This window comes from Polistes fuscatus, unplaced genomic scaffold, assembly GCF_010416935.1.
Source record: "Polistes fuscatus isolate 324 unplaced genomic scaffold, CU_Pfus_HIC Scaffold1, whole genome shotgun sequence".
Lineage (NCBI taxonomy): Eukaryota > Metazoa > Arthropoda > Insecta > Hymenoptera > Vespidae > Polistes > Polistes fuscatus.
Window position 1 is genome coordinate 11,581,227 of NW_025112997.1, and position 21,953 is coordinate 11,603,179.

The 21,953-nt window shown below is 32.7% G+C and overlaps 2 protein-coding genes across 13 annotated transcripts; both read right to left on the reverse strand.

The window, feature by feature from the left end:
- Positions 1-23: 23 nt before the first annotated feature.
- Positions 24-14,099, reverse strand: LOC122523384 (E3 ubiquitin-protein ligase HECTD1). 12 transcript variants are annotated; one of them, XM_043645155.1, is made up of 26 exons: positions 13,662-14,099; positions 13,224-13,278; positions 12,913-12,958; positions 12,304-12,443; positions 11,991-12,225; positions 11,531-11,871; positions 10,379-11,438; positions 8,844-9,240; positions 8,582-8,617; positions 8,142-8,408; positions 7,357-7,910; positions 7,002-7,276; positions 6,646-6,898; positions 6,166-6,544; positions 5,946-6,095; positions 5,809-5,852; positions 5,439-5,699; positions 5,077-5,284; positions 4,678-4,878; positions 4,229-4,488; positions 3,940-4,110; positions 3,635-3,850; positions 3,311-3,555; positions 2,560-3,136; positions 1,423-2,459; positions 24-1,318 (listed from the first exon to the last, which is right to left on the reverse strand). In XM_043645155.1, the coding sequence occupies exons 4-26, from the start codon at positions 12,441-12,443 to the stop codon at positions 1,036-1,038; spliced, it is 7,590 nt and encodes a 2,529-aa protein (XP_043501090.1). In that variant the 5' UTR covers positions 12,913-12,958; positions 13,224-13,278; positions 13,662-14,099; the 3' UTR covers positions 24-1,035. The 12 variants fall into 12 exon arrangements, with proteins under 12 accessions (XP_043501090.1, XP_043501084.1, XP_043501075.1 ...); XM_043645149.1 differs by having other exon boundaries at positions 5,809-5,855; XM_043645140.1 differs by having other exon boundaries at positions 5,809-5,870.
- Positions 14,100-14,750: 651 nt separating this feature from the next.
- Positions 14,751-16,811, reverse strand: LOC122523460 (E3 ubiquitin-protein ligase RNF8-like). Its single transcript, XM_043645217.1, has 4 exons — positions 16,522-16,811; positions 15,563-16,418; positions 15,039-15,446; positions 14,751-14,953 (listed from the first exon to the last, which is right to left on the reverse strand). The coding sequence occupies exons 1-4, from the start codon at positions 16,645-16,647 to the stop codon at positions 14,919-14,921; spliced, it is 1,425 nt and encodes a 474-aa protein (XP_043501152.1). The 5' UTR covers positions 16,648-16,811; the 3' UTR covers positions 14,751-14,918.
- Between the last annotated feature and the right edge of the window lie 5,142 nt (positions 16,812-21,953).

The window sequence follows — 21,953 nt, forward strand, 5'->3', positions numbered from 1 at the left end:
TATTTGTATAAAGAAAATATGAATTTTCATTGAAATTGCATCTTATTTGAATCATTTTCCAAGCACAACAATATTTCACATAAAACGGTACGAACATTGTTCTAAATTTGAGGAACTACAAAGTTCTTGTTTCATAAAGACAGCAAATACACTTGAAAACACTCGCAAATATTACGTTTTTATGGGAAAATACATTCTCTCATGTTGGACAAAGCTTGCAATATGCTGTACGTGAAATACCTGGAACAGACTGTAAGAAACTATTGTTTATGTGTAAAATATAAATTTGTTGCTCCTTTTGTAACGATTATAATATAATAAATTAACAGATCCTTTAATGTTATAAATAGAACTTAATCTTATATAATTATTCGTCTATTTAATTGGGTAGACATCATGTAAAATATAATTAGTTCGATAAAATCTTATTATTGAAAATTATGGTACCATAATCAATGACCCAAATAAAAAATACTTGATGTTACTAAATGAGATTGATGAAAGTTAGAGATGCAATATACTCTCTTTATTACACGATCGCGTACATTACCAATGACTTGTGAGCATATAATATAAGCAATAAATCATTAGAAAGACTTAATTTCACTCACTATTCAGTATACATTAAATATAAGATTTAATTAAATACTTTATTTATATAGTTACGTGAATAACCCCTCAAATGAATGAATTTAACAGTATCTTATACTGCTAAGCATTCAATTCTATGATTTTTAATTTTGTATTCTAATAAGTAAGAATCCTTTTGATATACATATACATATATGTATATGTATATAGAAAGTAATGAAAACACAATGCTTCCGTTCCAGGCTACGTACATCATTATCACTTACAACTGTATTATTTTTATTGGACACGGTTTGACGTAATTGTCAAATAACACTTAAAGGCCGTATTGAGTTTTCATATCTGAATTGCACATTTGAATTAGCCAAATAAGTTCAAATCGTGCAGTTAACGATCAAATATTTCTTTTTGCTATAAAACAATTCCTTGCTTGAGTAAAAATATTTAATTCAAGTGGAATCCTCTTTCTCTGGTAGCAGCCAATAATCGTTCTTTTAAAATTTCTTCTGTAGGATATTCTGGCAATTTTAAATAATGTACGCAAGTATTAACGGAAGGATAACCACCAGACCCAGCATCTACTTTCCGCACAACTGTCAATCTAGGATGTAAATTACATAAACCTCCTGGTGGTAATGCTGAGCATCCTGTAGCAAATTGTAGGAAAGCTTTTCTCTCTGGACCAGTTAGTGATACTAGTACATTGACAAATCGTTGAAAACCAGGACTATAAAGGGAAAATTATATTAATATCGCACGTCATTTCTTGTTATTAATAGATTTTGGAAAATAAAGAATATTAAGAATTATAAATAAGATATAACCATTTACCTTTCTCTTGTATAACCAAGTTTTGGTTCTGTATAATTAAGCAAATCTTCTTTAGTCCATTGTGGATTTTGTTCACCGCACAGCATAGCTCTCACTTCTTCTGGACTGAAGGCATGTAATTTTTCCATAGGAAAAACTTTAGAGAAGCCAGATTTAAATGCTTCAAGCTGCCTGCAAATGCCTCTATCCAAACAATAAGTGCTTGTTAAATCAGCATATTCCTTAGCATTCTCAACAGTTACAGGAATCTCCGATCCTCCTTCTATTAATTCCACTTGATCATGTTGAAAAACTCTCGAACTTGGAGAATATGTCATACTCAAAGCTAAATCCTCGATAGCTACTGACGTTCCAGATGGATGAGTGATACATAGTGATGTTTCTTCATCGGCAGAACTGCGTCCATCGGAAAGTGTCCTATCACGCTTAGCTATTCTATTTAATATTTCTTTTATGAATTCACCTCTCACTGGATCAACAATAACGAGATCTTCGATATCCAGAAGACCACTATACCATGGAGAAGGTTCTAATGCCGAATAAGCTGCATCAGTCTCACCTTCCTCTGAGATGAAACTACTTGACATACTAGATGACATACTCTCTTGTGTTACACCAGTTAAACCAATTTTTTCATTTACATTATTTGTAATATCACCACGGCACATTAACTTTAAAAAGGGACGAGATAACGGTAGATCAACTAATCTATTATCTTGGAGAACTTTTGCCAAAAATACACCAAGGAACCAAAAATATCTGACAGCACGATCACAAGCTGCAGAATCCTGAGGTAGAGGAGCAGGAAACAACCCACTAGGGCGTACAACATAATATCCAGCTGGACGCACCTGTTCTCCAGAGACACATGTTTGCTGATTATCATTCGATTCCTCATCGTCGCATAACCAAAGGCCTAAATCTTTACGCTGTAATTCTGCTGCTACTAATGCAAAAAATTCCAAGGTTGGTCCCAAGCCAGTACCTTCCTCGCCAACAAACTCGACCTCTAATATGCTCTTGCGGCTTGCATGTACCTAGAATAAATATTAGAAATATATTGTTAAGGGGAATTATATTAACATAATAATTACTAGAGTTTTAATATACTAGTATAGGGCATATAAGATATTGTACCTTTAATACTTGTTCAGCCCAGTCTAATAGTTTCTCTCCCCTTGGTACACTAACTCTTTCATGCTTAAGTCTGCCCACGCGAAATTCGTGACTATCATCGCGTCGTGGACTTAACCCAGGTGCTCTCTGCCTTTCAAGAACAGCATCTCTTTGTGTTTGTAACCAAACAATAGATCGAGACGCACCAAATGCAGTGCAACTAAAGTATAATCGCCTAGTCTCAAAAGGTAATAAAAATGGACAGCTTCTTGCTAATTCTTCACACCAATTTGGTAATGCACCAGCAGCTAAAGCCAATGGGTCCTGAATTTGTTGTACTACTTTGTTTGTTATCTTTTTTGAGGTAAAATCATCTGGATGTACCCAGCACATTGCATCCTCTGATTCTACAATGTCTGATACAGTGCTTTTAACATCATCACGAGTAGTACTCAAAACAAATACGTGTCTTAACAATTGCAAAACATCTTCTACAGTACATGCGTTTGTATTTTGTGTAGAATTACGAGAATACAGCGTTACAATTGGGGTCGCTCTACCAGATGATTCTTCTTCTCTGGCTTCTTTATATATTATACTGTAAATAAAAATATTATTAAACTCTCGATAACAAAAGATTAAGAAAAATTACTTAATAATCTTCATAAGTTATTAGGCACAGACTTTACCAAGCTGCTAGGTAGATAATTTTTTATAAAATCTATACTTCCTTGAGCCAATAAAGTGTTTTAAAAATAAATATTCATCTTACGTGTATGTTGGTTCCCATATTCTTCTTAATTTTTCTTGACGACTGCCTAATTCTGTTAACTGCATCAATTCTTGAACTGCTTGGAAGATACTAGCGTGTGGTTCTAACAGCGGCAACTCTACGTCTGGTATTCCTGGAAGTCCTGGACCTTTTAATGTTAATGAGAGTCTTGGCATTGGCAACGATCCGACTCGCGTATTTATTTGTGTTTCACTACCAGGTGGTGGAACTTCCAAATCTGTTGTCTATTTATAACATCGTCTTATAATATTGCACGTAATGTGCCTTATTAAGTATTTAAAAGAATAAAAAGAGGTAACTTACTTGATTTATATTTGTTCTACCGGGTCTTGGGTCAAAAGCAGGAATAAGAGCAGAAAATTGACGTTTTAGAACGAATTCATCATCCCATGCTCGCCTCTTACTGCTTTGTGGTGCTTCTTCTTCCATGAACGCTGCTAATAAATTACGACTGACCATAACTTCTTCATACTCTCCTTCACAACCATCACCTTCTTCTTCATTTTCTTCGTCATCTTCCTATATTAAACAATTTACAATTAAACATAAGATCTATATAAATCAATGACATGTTCGTAGTAAATGTCATTAGAAATTCTCTCTCTTACTTCTTGATCATTTTCATCGTTATCTTCCTCTTCTTCTAATACACCATCTTCATCATCTTCTAATTCGGTAAGAAGCGTAGGACCTCCAGTAGTCCTACCGCCACCAGCGCTAGAGCCTGCAACTCCACTGCAAGACTCCAAAAAATCTTCGAGACTAACCTGAAGCCATAACTACTCATTACATTAAGGAGAAAGGTGTCATATAATTTATTTTTAGCTCTTTTACATTTTTACAATTATACTACTTTACAATAATAATGATACTTATTTAAAACAGATTAGATCTTACCTGTTCACTATCACTACTTGTGCTCGTAAGTGACATAGTAAGTCCTTGTCCTAATCCTGCTCCAGTTGTTGTTGTTACTCCACTACCAGCAACTTGACTACTGCTGGTCAAACTTGGATAACTCTGAGCTGTGCTAAGCAAACCACCAGGGAAGTTAGGACTTAGTGCCAATCGAACAAGACTTGAAGAAACCGAGTTCGGTCCACGTGGATTAGAACCAGTATTAGAATTAGAAGCTATATGCTGTCCACCTGTAGGCCCTGAAACAATTGGTGCTTAAATGATGATAGCATAACTTATTAATTAATTGTTTCTTACAATTGAGCAAACTAATGAACGGACTAGTTTATTATCGTTTCTTATAACTTTTGGCATGATGTAGTTTATGTTTTGTGATATATCAACTACAAAACAAGCATGCTTACATGCATTATTATTTATGAACTGACCTAAAGTTCGTCTTCTTGCCATTGCAGCAAACGTTTCCAGTAACCCGGTAGCGGACGCTGGTTCCAAAGTATTGTTAGTGTCAGAGCAAGCAAGATTGGGCACAGACACAGACATAGGATTTGTAACCACTACAGGACAACCTCCTGTAGTATTTTGGGCAGAGGAGCTAGCTTCTTTGTCCCGACTGCATTCTTTACCAGCTAGTTGGAGAATAAAACTGAACTTCGTGAGTACTTACAATTTCACAAAATGAAAATCGATAATAGATTTTCTTCAAATTATGATTTATCCGGTTACTTCAAATTATATGCTAATGAAATTTCGAAATTCGGACTGTACTGTGTCTGTCGCATATGAAGTAAATATATTTCACTAGGGAAGAATGAAATAAAACATACCATCCGTGATACCAGGATGATGTCTTGGCACAGGTTTAATTCTGAGTGAACTTTCGTCTGTCTCTCCAGACACACTGATTCGAACAGGCACCAAACCAAGCAATTCACCACTCAGGAAGCTGTTTGTATTATTACGTAATCTATCAGCTCCTTCTCTCATACGATCTAGTACTTCTGCAGCTTCCAAACTTAATAATCCTGCACTAGGCTAAAATTTCATAATGTAAATAACAATATGTTATTTTATATTTTATTACTATGTATGATCGTAACAATATAATATTAAGGTATATAATAATATATAAAGCTTATAATATATATAATAGTTATATAAGATATATAATAATAAATAAATTTAATACCTTATTTCCTCGAACAGCAGCAAATAATGATTTGGAACTACTAGAAGCGCGATTGCTATTACTATTCGCTGGACAATCTGTATTAAGAGCAAGACTTTCGACAATAGTAGCTAAATCACTTGTAACTGTAGTATCGGGCCTCGGATGTAATACGACGGAAAGCTCCCCTGTTGAATTTGCTCCACCTTCCCCAGTTACAGCTACTACTGCTTCAGCGCGAGCAACTGATAATACACTTTCTGCTATCGATTCAGCTGCTTGCTATTTGCATTAAATAATTCTACTTTTTATCGAATTTTATATGTTACCTTCATGAAAAGTTTACTATTTAATTACAAATATTTTATCAAAATTATGTTATATATTATACCTTAGCTGCAAGATTATCAGCACTCGCTGCTTGATCAGTGGAAGCTACTGAACCACGTATAGCTGTATCAGTACAATCAGGTAAACTAGGAGTACTACTAGATTTTCTTCCTGTTAATACTCCTCCACTACTTTTACCTTTTGCTCCACCATCCACGTCTATACAAGTACCAACTAATCTTAAGTCGTATTTGCCTTCTGCGCCCATTCTATATGAATTAGAGCCGCCATGGTCCCATGTTACATCAATCCAACCATTGTGCAGTTCTCCTGTAACTGTACCTTCACCTGATATTAAAAAGGAACAATTATTAGTTTGTATAGATTTTATATCAAGTATAACACGCAAAATATAAACCTGGTGGCACACCATCTTGATCCCTCCACTTCCAATCCAATCCTCTAATGACTCTAGCACCTGCGACTAAATGCCTTAGAACCTGTGTTTTAATTAATCTTCTTTGCTTTCTTACACCAGCTTCTGCTTCTCTAGCAGCACGACCAAGATCTTCACATACACCAGTAACTTCACCATAAACTTCAAATCCAGATACGGATAAATAATGTGTTTGACCGGAAGCATTTTTCCCAATTTGTTGCAATCGTAAATGACGCCATCCTTGTACTTCATCGCTCGGTGGCTCAAGAGTCCACGTTGCCGTACTACCAGGCTCATTTAAAGAACAGTCATCCACATGAGCATATAGTGTTGTCCAAGTGATACCATCTTTTGACGCCTGAATAAAAATTAAATAATTTTATTATAAATTTTAATATCTATAATTGTAATAAATTATAAATAATATTAAAAAATACTATAAATAATATTTATTGTTACCTGGAACACCCAATTTCTCAATGCACTTCTACCATATCCTCTAGCATGTCTTAAGGTATAAGAACTTGGAATAACCCACACTCCTAAATCTATTGAAAACCAAGCTCTTTTATCATCATTAGTATGACAATTTAACGCCGAAGAATCTCGACTAAGTATATCCTCAAGATGTCCATACGGTAAATTCCGCCCATCGCTTGAAGTAACAACAACTAAACCATATTGACCAGGATTTACCCACTCTGTACAAGATCTAGAAAAAAATAATAGAAAATAAATCAACAAATTTTTGTATTAAGTTGTTACATGTATTTCTTCTTAAGAAAAATGGAGAAAATTCATTAATTGCTATTTACTTTGCATTGGTTCCAATCCAATATAATACACCGTTTTCATCAAAATCATGTTGATACTTAAAAGTTAATCTACTGCCTTCTTTTAATTTTTTTACAAAAGTAAATGTTGATCTATCGTGATCGTGCCATTGTTTTGCTACCATTTTTAATAAATGATTTTCTAGTTGCTGTATAGTGCTCAACGGTTCCATCTTTAGACTTCTACCGGATCTATCGATAAGAGAACTTTCTCCTGAAGCTTTTTCTAAGCGAAAACGTAACCTCCTTGTTAAAATCTGTATAATAGAAAAGTTAATGTCAAATTTATATATATTGGTTGTATGTAAAAATATGAAAGTATAAAAATATTATTAACCTGAAGGCCATAACCAGAACCTGGAGTATCATATAAATAAACTGGTAATTTTTCTATAGATTCTAGTACCGAAACAAGCTTATGCACTAAAATTTTTGCAGAATTATGTTCTTTGTTAACATCTTTCGTTTGAAAGCAGCTTTTGAAAACGGCTATCCTCTGTAACCGCATCTTTGTTGCTCTGAGTGTTGGTGGCTGTGTTCCTGGTGGTGCAGCCAATAAAGATAATAATGTTTGTACCAATCCACTGGAGTGTAGCTCATATGCAGAAACTCTTCCTTCTTCATTCAACAATATTTTAAGCTCTTCTAACGAGCTCTGCAATATAGTACGCCACTCGCGATTCCCAGACTGTTGCTTTTGACAAGCTTTCTCTATTTGGTTTACAATAGTTCCGAGTTTGGCAACTACTCCACGTGGCTGTGCTTGTGCAGCTTTAAAGTAATGTTCATAAATATCTTGAGCCTGTACTTTAACTTTTTGCTTTATAGCTTCAATTTTGGATCTTAATCTTTTTCCTCGTTTTCCAGCCCAACCAGCTGAAAATTCTGGACCTAAATAATAATTAGTAAATTAGAAAATATATATGTTACCGGCAAAGTTCAAAATCCGACATTCTACAGAATGCCTAGGTATTGTTGATAATAATTCTTATATTTCATACATTGCCTAAAAACGCCAAACATTATGTACAATGCCTAGGCATTCTGCAGAATGCTGGCTTTTAGTACAATGCCGGTAACATATACATGTAATTATAGTTAAAAATAAAAACTTTAATATACCTAGACTTGTTTCTGCTGTAAAAGAGTGTTTTGTACCACGATTTGATTCAAAAATAAAACCGGGAAGGTCTTCTTTCAAAATAGTAGCTTGTTGCTGACCATCACTATTGTGTATGCATAATTCACTTTCTTTTTTGCTAGATAATGCCCAATTTCCTACAACTAATCTAGTAGGACCAGGACGAGATAGTACAGGTTGACTTGCAGAATTCGGTTTTACTTGACTACGTGTTCTCTGAAGTTTTTCCAAAAATTCACCGCGATTTTCTGCAATAAACATATAAACGTAATTACAATCATTTAAGACCATAAACAGATACTTTATTTCTTATAAAGTAGAACGGGTTGAGGAGAAATATTTAGAATGTTTTCAGAAAGTGAAATTTTAAGTTGGAGGAAATGTAAACCCAACAAAGAGAGTTATATATTTATGTACCTACCTTCGGTAGTAAGCGACTCTGTGTTCCTCCCCTTTCCTGTAGGCAGTTAGTAAAACCAGTTATTTACTAAACTAGACCCCTCGTAAAAGTTAATCACAAATGAAAAAGATAAAACATAAATCAATGATTTAAAAAAGTGAAATTATAACATTGCGCACTAAGAAGGGAAGAAAAGATAGCTTCGAGAAAAACAGTGATAAAATGAACAAATTATTGGGTGAAACATCATATCATACTGTTCAAAAAATAAGCATCTACTCACCTGATGTATCAGTTCCACCTTCTGGGCTTCCACTAGAGTACATTGTTGCTAATTTGCCATCAAGTATAAATCTAAACCATCCATTGCTTCCATTTGATAATTCTAAAGCAGCGGCATCTGACCAAACATATAAACAATCTCGACCTCTACAAATACACCAATCTCTCCAGTGATATGCTCTTCCAACTAACAGCTCTCGAGCGTCTTCCATGGTTTGTTCCTGTCCTGATTGATTTTGTTCTGTTTCTGGTTCTGGAGCTGTTTCCTGTGGTCCGGCTAATGAAGCAACTTTAGAAAATACTCCAAGACGAGCAAAGTGTTCCAAAAATTCATCCTTTCCTTTAATCATCAAATCTTGTATCATTTGCAGGACTACTAAATGTCCATCTTCATCTTCCTGTTAAAATGTTAAATTAAAAATAATTTATAGTATAAAAATACTATGAATATCTAAATATGAATCGAGCGAGATAGAAACAAGAAATACAATTTTTCCTCACTTAACAAACGCAAACACTACACAACTTTTTTAAGCACTAGAGTACCAGCGACCTTTAGTTCTTTTTAGCTAAATTATATGAGACACAAATAATATAAAATAGACATTTTTCGAGCAGGAAGTGAGTGCACTTCTGTGGAGTTTAAGCATATACTTCAACTGCAGGATACAAACAGTCGACAGAAGTGGACAAATAGTTTTATTATTACTAAAAAAGTGACTAAAACGAAATAAGTAAGAAATGTTTATGAAAAGCCCTTTTTTAGAACATACTGCCAGCTACCCAGTTTATGATTAGCCAATTATTTAAAATTTTCTAATATAAATATATGTAACTGTCCTCTTTTGTCAAATATTGTGCCCAAAAAGAAGTAGGACATCATGTTACTCATTGATGTTAACACCACCGTATAAAGTCAATATTTTTGCATTTTGTATAGCAGTAAATACTATGGTGCTATAAGACATTTTGAAACTTATTGAATATATAAATACATAAATATATATATTCTTTTTCTGAGTAGACGAGCAATACATGCGTAAGTTTGTTAGATCTCACGCTTTAAATAAATTATGATAGGAGCATTATGTTAATAATAAATATAAAGAGAATATTTATGTAGTCATTAATAAACTCAGCAGAAAAACTGAGTATATGAAAAGGATAAAAGGAGAAAAAAGGGACGTTGATCTAGTGAGCGGCAGAAATATGGTACAGACGTTACCGTCTTATCAAGAATGTAGTTCTGGGAACTGGCAGACTTGCGTGATGAAATGCAGGGCAATTTGGGGCCAATGATCGGCTTGAGAGGCAGAGGCGGTGGCGATGGCGCCTTTATCTCAACCTCCTGTGAACAATCTTAACTAAATCACTGGCACTCTTTGCTTGTCTGTCTGTTTGTCTATCTATCTGTTGGAACGTGTTCTTGGGTTATTAAAATGATTCAAAGAGTCATACTTTTTAATAGCGTTTGCTATGGAAGTATTAAAGAATATCTAACATATACTTAATACATAAAAAGAAATTTTATCTTACCTCATTATCTAATACATTTGCAATAACTTCCACAAGCATAGCACCACAACCACCTGTACTATCTGAACCACACGTTTCAACAAGTAATTCTGATTGGATATAATGTACCATTTTTCTAATTAAACTTAAGCTTGCTTTTCTAACACTCGGGAGCATTGTTGACTGGAAAGTTGTACAAAATACCGGTAAAAGTCTTTTTAAATATACTGGAGCCATTTCGGGATCACCCTTTGGTTCTGTAAATTCTTCCGTTTCTGCTTCTGGTTTTCTATGCTCTTGATTTGGCGGTAACATCCACTCCCCAGGTGATTGTAATATAGCTGCAACTTCTCTATGACCTTCATCCACGCGTTCTCTAGCTTTATCTAGAGGAGTCTTTCCATCTTCGTCTCTAAGATCAGGATTTGCTCCATGCCTAAGCAAAACTTTTGCAATCGCCGGCCTTCCAAAACAGGCTGCATAATGCAAACTTGACGATCGTTGACCTTTATTAACATCCGCTCCTCTATCACATAAAAATTCAACCATTTCTTGTGTACCAAATGCCGAAGCCCAATTTAATAGTGTTTGTCCAACATCATCCATAAAGTTAACTTCAATACCTCCAGAATCTATAGCTTCTATCAATGCATCTGTGTCTTTGGATCTTATGCAATCAATTAGTTGTCTATGAGACTTTTCACCTGCACTATCCAAACGTCTTAATCTTGGTAATAATGGCCCTGAAGAACCTCCTGTAGTGCCACGACCAAGAGCTGATCTACCCTCAAACAATAAAACCAACAAAAGATCAACTAGCCTCATAGAATCGAGAGCACATCTTTCATCTCCTTTCAGGGCCTTTTCTATTGCATCTGGTAATTCTGAGCGTAAAAGATCATGAGTTATTGATGGAGATCCCCTACATAATGTAGATAGAAGACTGATTATAGTGGAAACTGAAGCACAAGACTTTGGTTCTGGAGTAGGAGCAGTTGTTGCAGCAGGAGGCAGTGGAGGTGTCTTTTGATTACTGGAAGCTGCTGTGATAGATGTACCAGGCCCTGCAGCGTTTGATAATCTATATGGCAAATTAATTTAGAATATTCATTACAATTTATATAAATATATATATCATAGATGATTAGTTTCATATTTGTTATCAATTCTTACCTATAGAGAAGTTCAGAAACCAATCCATTGCAAGCTAATGGAGCAGGATCAGTTCCTCTTCTGGAAAATCTATCAGCCAATGATGCAAAGCAACGAAGTGCGCCATCTGCCACATGTGCATCCTCATGCCTAAGCAAAGTTGATAATGCTTCTACACAATCGGGCAAAGTTTTATCTTGAGGTTCAACTTTGCCACATAAACGAGTGACTACAGCCATTGCAGAATGTAATGTATCTCGATGAACGCGTGCTCCATGTTCTCTGATGAAACATAATGCACATGGAAGGCCTCCTGCTTCAAAAACAGCACCTGCTTCTCTTGCACAAACGAGTTCTAAAACCTGCATATTAAAATTAAGATATAAATATTATTATAAAATAATTACAATTACAACTAACATGATTACAATTGATTTACTAAATGAAAAAAAATTCCTTTCTCCTTATTTATTTATTATACCTTTATGCATTGTTCTGCGAGGTCTCTGCTAGCTCTGGAACCTAATCCAGCACCTGACAGACGACCACAAATCGCTTTTACTGCACCTTCCATAGCTACTACTCTGCGCGTACATTCTGCAGAAACGTCTAAATAATATGTTATTGCTCGAGCTGTTACTTCTAAGACACTGTCAGGTGCAAGTTCGTCTAAGAAAATTCTACATAATGCAGGCAAAAATGTGCGTGGTGGACAGCTGAAAAGTTAATAAATATTAAAATAGTCAACTAAAACAACTTAAATGAATGGATTATTGCTTAAAAACATTACATACCATTCGAAGCAACGATCGACATTATCAGACATAAGTAGTAACATGCATAGTTGTTCTAATGCAATTAATTGCATATCTCTCTCATCCCCCTGGCCCATACTGAGCCATTCTAGTAATGTTTCCGGATCTACGTCTGTCATCTAAATACAGATGTATGATAAATATAAAATATCATTATACTTTATGCTAATATAATAAAAGTAATATGATATTAATAAAAAAACAATGAACTATATTCTCTTTATTAACCAGTTAGTTGTGATTGATGAGTATAATCGCCATGAAAAATAACAATATTTTGTGTTATCGCTTCATTTTTGTTACACAATTTATGTACACACTTTTCAAAGAGGTTATCACAGCTAATTGGTTAAATAGCAAATGGTAACTATTTTCCCCGTATGACGAATATACTCGTCAATCACAGTTATCTAGTTAATAACAAAAATAATTATTATATATATAAATTGAAATAAATAAACATTTTTACTGAACATCAGTCGACAATATTTTAAGCAAAAAACAAAGAAAGATTATTGTCAGTAAGATGTTATAAATAACACACTTTGTTCTATCGTTACAAGATATATAGAATTTCAAAATGCTTACCTTATGTCTTTTATAGCACCAACTAAATGGGTTTCAATCTGACGATCTGAAAATATAATATTGCACTATACTATGAAATAAAAAATGACACAGCTAAATTATCTAATATAAAATTGATTTAGAGGTTCTTTTTTTCTTCTTTCTTTTTATCTCGAAAAGTAAAAATACTTACGATAACAAGAATAAAATAATAAGTTGAAAAAATAATTCGTTAATTATCGTATTTCAAAATTTAACATCTAACGTAACGAATCACAAATAAACACAACTGTTTTTTTCACTAGAAGCAGCAGCTCTATATTAAGACTCACTTTGACAGCTTTCTCTCTCCCGTGGTGTATACGGCTTAGGCTGAATGTTATTTTTCTAGAAAGAGGCGAGAAGGATAATTGAACGCTGCACTTGTTAAATGTTAAACGCGCGCTCCGGATAAGACTTGAACAGTTCGATAAATAAAGGCACGTGGCATTAAGAGATAGCACGATGTCCTATATATATATATATACATATATATACATTGGTACTTGCCGTTAGAACACAAAAGGGTTGAAAAAAAATTAAACACGACAATGGCAATCATTAGGAATGTTCTCATTCATCGAAATAACGTCTAAGAGGCAACCTTTGACCGTGTTACGTGCACAACTTTTGTAAACGAATCAAAGACGATTATCGGTGTCATCCAATATGCACACTATCATCTAGAACTTTTTTGCTCGAAAATATAGCAAACAACGAAGATACATTACCGTTTCGCACAGTATTCCATTCTTCGTAAGGGGTCAGGTCGCCATCCTTTACGAAACGTCTCGTTTCCCGACGAGAAAACGAATGCGACGACGTACTTGTTCCGTACTTTGTACGAACAAATTTATTGGCAAATCACGAACGAATTAAGTGCTCCAAACGAGCAAGGATATATTCTTATTTTCCGTCAAAGTATTGTCGTATATGTCTCGCCATTTACATGACGTTCCGAACACTTCGGAATCACGAACTAACAGCAGCGCTACCAAGCGTTTTCAATGGCTTTCAACGCAACGATTGCAGGAAGAGTTTTTCGCTTAGGTGGATTCTCATGTATTTTCTCATTCGCTCTCTCCCACATACCTAGCCATCACAGATCTCTTTATCGGTAGACAGACACAATTTCATGCCTCTTCATCGCATGAATCACGGTCATACATTAAACGAGTATATATATATAATGATATGAAATATTATATATATATATATATATATATAATACTACTCATTATCCTCATCTATCATTACGATTATATTCCTAGTTAATTTCTAATATACTTCGATATAATTGAAAACATTCGTTATCTGTGAATAAATGCTTTTCAATATCGTCCAATTGGTAACATGCATTACGTGGAATTTCTATTGTTAATTCATGAATTTTAAAAGTCAAATCAATCCAACTAAATTTTTGCATACAAGGCGCTCCTACAAATCGATTGTCTGGATGTGGTAATCGATTAGATTGTTCGACTTGCGCGTCTGCTTAAATTACCATTATTCTCATATGATGAAATTACTCAATCAGCAAGTTTATGAATATTTCCTTATGCTATAAAAAATATTTTTTATATGTAAATATAGAAGGATTCAATCATTGAAAAAATATATAAAGAAACATTAATTAATGTTTTTTTCTTTTCTTCTTTCTATCTCCAGGTTTCAATACAAAATCATTTTCATAATATTTTCTTATAAAGGTTTTGTATATTTATCAAATAAATTATAATTATCACTGTTCTATTAAACTACAATTTATAACAAAATTAAACTCTTTCTTTTTGTCGTTTTCTACAAGTAGATAATCATTAAATAAAAAAAATTATATTCAATATTTATAAAATATATAACCCGCCGTATAACAGTTGGCAAGTACAAAATTTGTAGTGAGTCCTATTGACAACTCTGTTTTTTTACAAATTTCACACTTGACTATCCAGTATATATATATTTCAAAGTTTTACACCTCCTTCTACTACCTATTTTATACGGCCTTTTTTCATCTTTTCTAAAACTGTGTGAGAAAAAACATTATATATAATTTTATGATACAAATAAAATATAGATAACATGATTATACACTAGGGAAAGGAACATACCTTTACGCTCTCTTACAATTTCAGCTCTTTTATCTTTCATATGCGTAGGCAAACTGTCTAACATCTTTTCAATAAAATTATCTAGAACTAAAGATCTGTTCATAGATGTAACAAAAACTCGACAAATTGGACATTCTCTGCGTTTCTTACTCCATTCGTTAATGCAATGAAGACAAAATGTATGCATACAATTTAAAGTTGTTGCATTTATAAATAATTCGGAGCATACACTACATGTCAATTGTTCATCCATTATAGTACTAACTTTGTTCATCACATCTTTGGATGTTATGCTGTTGTCTTCATTATTTTCTGTTAAATCTATAGTATCTATGATACACACTTTTGAGTTATCCACAACTTTAAGTAATACGCAGCTGTCTTCCGTAAACATGGTAGTTCCAGATTCTTGTAATTTTGGAGGAAAAAAGAAAATAAAAAAAATAAAATGTAAAATAAAATATTAAAAATAAGTAGAAATTATTTAAATATATATCATATATCTTATAATTAAAAAGAAATACCATTTTCTGATCCTAGGGATTCTGATTTTATTTGTTTATCTTTTAAAGCTTTTGTAGTTTCTTTAAGCTTTTCTTCTAATTGAATTTTTTCGGTTAACAATCGCGCTTGAATGGTTTTTTCTTTTTTTATTCTGTCTTTCATTTTATTCTTCCATTCTACTTGCTCTTCTCTCCATTTTTCCATTTGTTCTTTCATTTTAACTTCCAGCAATTCTTTTTCTTGTTTACTTATATCTAGTGCCTTTTGCCACTTTTGTCTCTCTTCATTTAAACGTGCTTCAAACAGAATTTGTTCGTTTTCTAATTTTTTTTGTAATTCTGAATACATATTTTGTAAATGTTTTTCTTGGTTGTTATTGGCTGTTATTTTATTTTCTAATTTTACAATCTGATCCTTTAAACTTTCTTTATCATCTGGTACTATATCCCATTGCTCTAACAAATCATTAAATTTTTGTTTTAACTCTAATTGTTGCTTTTGCTTATTTTCTAATCCATCTTGTAATTCTTTCTTTTGACTTTCTTGATTTTCAACAAGTGTTTTCTGTTCCAAAATCAAAACATTGTTAAATAATTCTTCGTCAAGTTTCTGTTTTTTACAACTAGTTTCTTTCGTAAGGTTTAGAGTAAACACATATTTATAATCGCTATTGGTACTAAGCTGAATAATATCTCCAACTGAAAGTTTCCGTTTGCTTCCTGATTCAAGAACAACATCATTAACAAATGTATAACTAGAACTCGAATCCTTGATAGCCCATTCGCCATTCCCTTCATATCTTATAATACAATGTTTTCTAGATATTGATGTATCTAATATAATTTCATCATTATCTTTTCCTCTCCCTATTTTAAACTGTTTAAAGAAATAGTTTAAGTTTGTTTTTGTTTTCATTAATAAGATAAGATTATATAAGGGCTAATTAATTATAAAATAACCAGAAATAATAAGTTATTACCACAGATTTATCGATATGAATATCAGGTGTCGTAGACTCATTCTTGTTTAATCTCACTAAAATTGGTTCCAGAATTTTTACTTCATTATCTGAAATAAATCTTTTTTTCATGTTTGAATTTTCCATTTTTACGAGAAACTTTGTAGACAAATATAATACAAAAACATCGAGTATAGGTTATGTTCTTTCGTCAAATTATTATGCTTTTCTTGATCATATTTATTCATTTATTGATAATTTATTATAACACATAGTCACAGGTAAATATTTGTATAAATGTTATTTGGCGAGAAAAATGTTAAACTTTTTTAATCACTAACTATAGTTAATATAAAAAATCAAATAGTAGATTATTTTATATTCTGAACAAAAATGTTTCTCTTGCTTTTTACATCGTGCTATCTAGTGAAAAAAACTTATATGACGAGTATCTCAAAAAACTGCCTTATCATAGAAAGTTAATTTAATCGGTAAACAGAAATTGATTATATCGACATACCTATAAAATTTAACCCTTAGTCTGCGAATAGCACCGCAAAAAAAAAAAAGTTGGCATAGAATCTCAACAGCTGAAAAAAATGAATAAGTGCATTTAATTGCTCGCTATTTGCAAATTTAAAATCCATAATTGCTAACTTTATTAATTAATTATTTAATTAGTTATTAATAATTGAAAATACACAAACTTTTTTCTTATTTCTAAGCAACAACTTATAGGGTAGTGAAAAGAAATAAAAATTATAATTTACAAAATATTTACCTTTTGTTTATACATTATGAACGATTAACCTATTTCTTTTCACTACCCTATAGGTTGTTACTTTGGAAATCAACTTTAAATATATCCCCTGCAGGTATATATATACCAACCTTACTTTCATTGTTTTCAAAGTGTGCTTGCGCCTTGAATTTGTGGTTTGGCATGCGTATAACATATCTCCCACTCATGACGTCGCCATTTCATAATTATTCAAAGTGTAATAATTATTTTCAACTAATTAACGATAAATAAAAAATATTTAATAAAATAAAGTTGACGAGCCGGACAAACAAAAAGTGAGCAATTTATTGAAAACAAAAAACACTAGAAAACTTCATTGCTTTGCTTAGAAATGGAAAAAAAACGTTTTTGTATTTTTAATTATTAGTAACTAATTAAATAATTAATTAGTAAAGTTAGCAATTATGGATTTTAAATTAGCAAATAGTTAGCAATTATATGCACTTATTCATTTTTTTCAGCTGTTAAAATTCTATGCCAACCTTTTTGTGCTCAACGCTTTGCATTTAACCAAATTCACTACAATAGTATTTTCTTACCGTACCGACGATCAAAGTCATTAGTAGTTAATATTCATTTACCCGATCGATATAGTTGACTACCGTCTTATTGATAAACGGAGTCGTAGTTAATAGGATCCTCGTTTTACTAATCGAATACATTACAATTTAACTATTAGCTTTAGTAAAAAGTTTGTTCATGTACATAGCGGTTTAACTGATCTCGGTAATGTAATTTAATACATTTTGTAAGAAAAGATTTTGTTGTAATAAAGATCATGTAACAAATCGTTATAATATATGTCGTGTTAATTAGGTAAATTTGATAAATAACAAAACTTTATATTCTTATGAAAAAAAGGAAAAAACGCACTAACGGACTTTTTATCCAACTTAATAAAAAATCAACTCCGATACGTTTGAGTTATCCACCCTTTATATGAGAGAACATATGCCAAACAAATCGAATGCTTGGGATGAAAGTGCGGGACACGTTATTTCGCATTCAGAGGAAATATGGAGGCTTAGAAAAATATCAATTGGGGTGGGGGTTGGGGGGTGGTGGTAAAAAAAAAGCACGCAACGAATTGCACGCACGTAGAGTAGTTGGGGGAAAAAGTATGTATGTATCGTGTTTGACGCGTTTACACTGAAAATCCGAAAGAGAATATGTTTTATCTTTCTTTCTCTCTTTTTTTTTTGTTCCATATCTTTTTTTGACGAATTCGATGGATATTTTGAAAAAAAAAGAAATAAAAGATAAAAAATATTCGTGATTCCGAAACACCTCGAAACCGTTGAAACATCCTTCCACCCCCCATCCCCCTACCTCTATCCTCACGATTCGGCACGCAAACGATTCTAATCCCTCGTTATTTGGACTATATCGTATTTTCTTTGTTATTTTCTTTTTTCATTCTCACTCGATATATGAAACGCGTCGATAAAAATTGAATTTATTTCGATTATCCTCGTGATCCCCACTTTCAGGTTTCTCTTATTTCCTTTTTTCTGTTATTTTTTTTCTTCTTCATTTCGTTTCGTTTCGTTTCGTTTCGAACTGCCAAACAGAATTCGAAAGTTAGATTCGAAATAAACTTTATACTTACGTGTTTGTTGGTGGTGGGTCGCATGCATTAAGTTGCATCGTACCTGACCTGCGTTTCTGTTGAAGTAAGGAGAGAGAGAGAGAGAGAAAGAGAGAAGATAAAGAAAGAAAAAACTAGAAAGAGAGAATGAGAAAAAAAGACATAACTTGAACCCTACGTAAATATCTAGCGCGATGGATCGATGAGTTGAACCCATTAAAGCGTTCACGGTATTGTTCTCGTTATGACGCACTAATACTATTACCACTACTACTATTATTACTATCACCATCACCATCACCATCACCACCACCACACCACACCACCACCATTACCAGCAGCATCATCACCGATGCTTTTATTATTTGGAGATTTGCAAAAAGCGATAATTTACTCTACCTCTATCTCTCATTCGGTGCGGCTCATCGGTGGGACCTGTCCGACAATGATTGCTTTAATTTTCCGCGATAACATCGTTTCCGCGTTTTAATATTAATCATTTTCGGTAATTCGCCGGATTATACCGTAACGTCGTAACAGAGAGAGAGAATTTCATTTTTAATAAGCCAAATTCGATCTGTCTGTTAGTCTTTGTGTTTATATTCAGGGGGAACAAAAAAAACCGATTTTCGTATTATATTATATAAATAGTATACAAAAATAACAATTATTTAAAGAAGAAAGAAAGAAAGGAAGAAAGAGAAAGAGAGAGAGAGAGGAAAAATAAAATAAAAATGTAATATTAATTTCGTATAATTATTTGCAAAACGAAGGTTTACATCCACATTGAATGATTGAAAGTTTTTTTGAACCACTGAAACCTTTATAAATCTTTAAACTCAACTAGATTTTATTACCTATCATTATTCGCGTATCTCTCAACTAACTTTACGTAATTTTATTTAATCTTTTAACCGTTCAATAAAACCCTCAAAGTTCATTATACGAATGTTAAATTTTTTTTTTCATTTTATCTATTTCATTAACGATACCTTTCGCGGTTGAAATAGACAAAAATTGAAAGTAGGAGGGAGGGGCGGAAAAATGGAAGGATAGGTGGGATAAAGGATGAGGAAAGTAAAAATGTGAAAATGAAATATATCGGATTTTCGTCTAGTCCAGCAAACAGCAGCAGCAGCAACAACACAAAGCTTCTTCGTCTCGAACATTTCCAAGTGTAAATCGACGTTTTTCCAGTCCGTTTTCCCCAACCCCCCAATCCTTCCAACCCCTCAATTCCCCTTTTTTCCTATTCGTTCGATCTCTCACGCTTATTTTTCGATTCGTAGATTATTCGTTCGTCTTTTTTTTCCTTTTTTTCTCTCTCTCTCTCTCTTTCTCTCTATTGGTTCGTCACAATGTAAGCTGGTTTGTTCCCAAAACATCAAATTATCGATACGAAATGAAAAGAAAACAACGGTATTCGAGTAACGATAACGTTACGCAAAGCTTACGTATACTCGGCGCTTATTCTAGTCTGATTCAAATTCATGCAAATTTACCTGGCCGGTGTATTAATGCCCGGTTCTACCGGATTCGAACCGTATCGTTTGATCATTATACCGTTCACGATATAACGCGTTAATTTCGCGTGTTAAAATCATTTTTGATCCAGCATATTAGTAAAGTACGCGTGTACTCCTAGTAATAACGATCATAACTCTGACGATTGGTCACTATACGTTTATTGGAAAATAAATAACTTGTTATAAGCGTGAGTATGGTGGTACGGTCTAACGAGTTTTCTATAAACACGTAACGAAATAATCTACAAATATTGAGAATCATTTAAAATGAAGAAATATTGTTCATTTGATTAATTATATTCGTAATCAATTGTTTCATCTCAAAAGAGTAATTAGAATTAATTATTGAAATATTATATATTTATACGTTATGATAAAGTAAAGATCGTGTATGGGTAGTTTAAAGAAAAAAATGATTCAATTACCGTCAATTGTTTGTATATTTGCAATAAGAAAATCCGACCAATGATATTATTTATATTTAATCAATACAAATAAATAAAATAATTAATTATCGAATTATTCCTATTTTCATTTGATCCTAAAATGTTTTACTTTATTTTTAGTTAAACGATTAAAGTTTTCGATGCTTCTTTTTTCTTAATAATTATTTCTTAAATATGTTAATCGAAATATTTTATATCTCGATAATTAATATTGCAAATATTCTTATTTAAATGTGTCTAAACTCGTATCAAAAATAGAAACCATATCGATAAATTCTCTTAAGCAACGTCAGTTTCAAACGAATAAATGAATTAAAATAATCTTAATGTTTAAAAAAAAAATTATTCCAATAAAATGGGCCTTTGGATTAAAAAAATAAAAATATTTTTGCCAAACGATAGAGAAAGAAGAGAAATCGAAAAGTGAAAATTGAATTTCCTTGTTTCCCTGAGAAAATTTCTTTACGAATTCGTCGTTTCACGGAAAACCTAACACCTCACGCGTGCACGTACGCATCAATTTTTTCCCCCTTCCTCACCGTACGAAGAAAAATACGTCGAAAGAATAAACCTAGCAACAAATTTTGTATTCTTTTTTTTCTTTTTTTTTTCTTTTCATGCGTGAAAATCGACAAACTTTGTTTCCTCTTTGATCATAATTCTCTCTCACAATCGCATATTTCAATTCTAAATCATCGCTCGTGCGTATTACTTTTGCTCGCAATGGAAAGAATACAAGATAAACGACAACAAATAAAACGAATCGAAATACGTAATACGTATCCTCGAATATTTTCATACCTTTTCATACATATATATATATATATATAATATATTAAAAAATAAATCTTCTTCTTCTTCTTCTTCTTCTTCTTCTTCTTCCTCTTTTTATTAGGACTTTGTCCTGTTATAATAGCTATTTTTTTTTAATTGCTATTTCTAATATAAATCTAATTTCTATTATAAATCTAATAATAAAATAAATATGTAAAGATAAAAGTGCATCGGTTGTTTCGTAGATTCATTCAGTCTCTTTATTAACGGTATTATGTCATTCTTCGTTTTCAACGTGTCACGGAATTTCACTATAA

Coding starts and splice junctions, on each gene's coding strand:
- LOC122523460 (XM_043645217.1), bottom strand. CDS start 16,647: ATGGAAAATTCAAACATGAAAAAAAGATTTATTTCAGATAATGAAGTA. Junction 15,447..15,562: donor ATCCCTAGGATCAGAAAATG/GTATTTCTTTTT, acceptor CAAAATTACAAG/AATCTGGAACTACCATGTTT. Junction 14,954..15,038: donor AATTGTAAGAGAGCGTAAAG/GTATGTTCCTTT, acceptor TTTCTCACACAG/TTTTAGAAAAGATGAAAAAA.
- LOC122523384 (XM_043645098.1), bottom strand. CDS start 12,443: ATGACAGACGTAGATCCGGAAACATTACTAGAATGGCTCAGTATGGGC. Junction 8,618..8,843: donor AGGTGGAACTGATACATCAG/GTGAGTAGATGC, acceptor AACTGCCTACAG/GAAAGGGGAGGAACACAGAG. Junction 3,851..3,939: donor ACGATGAAAATGATCAAGAA/GTAAGAGAGAGA, acceptor TGTTTAATATAG/GAAGATGACGAAGAAAATGA.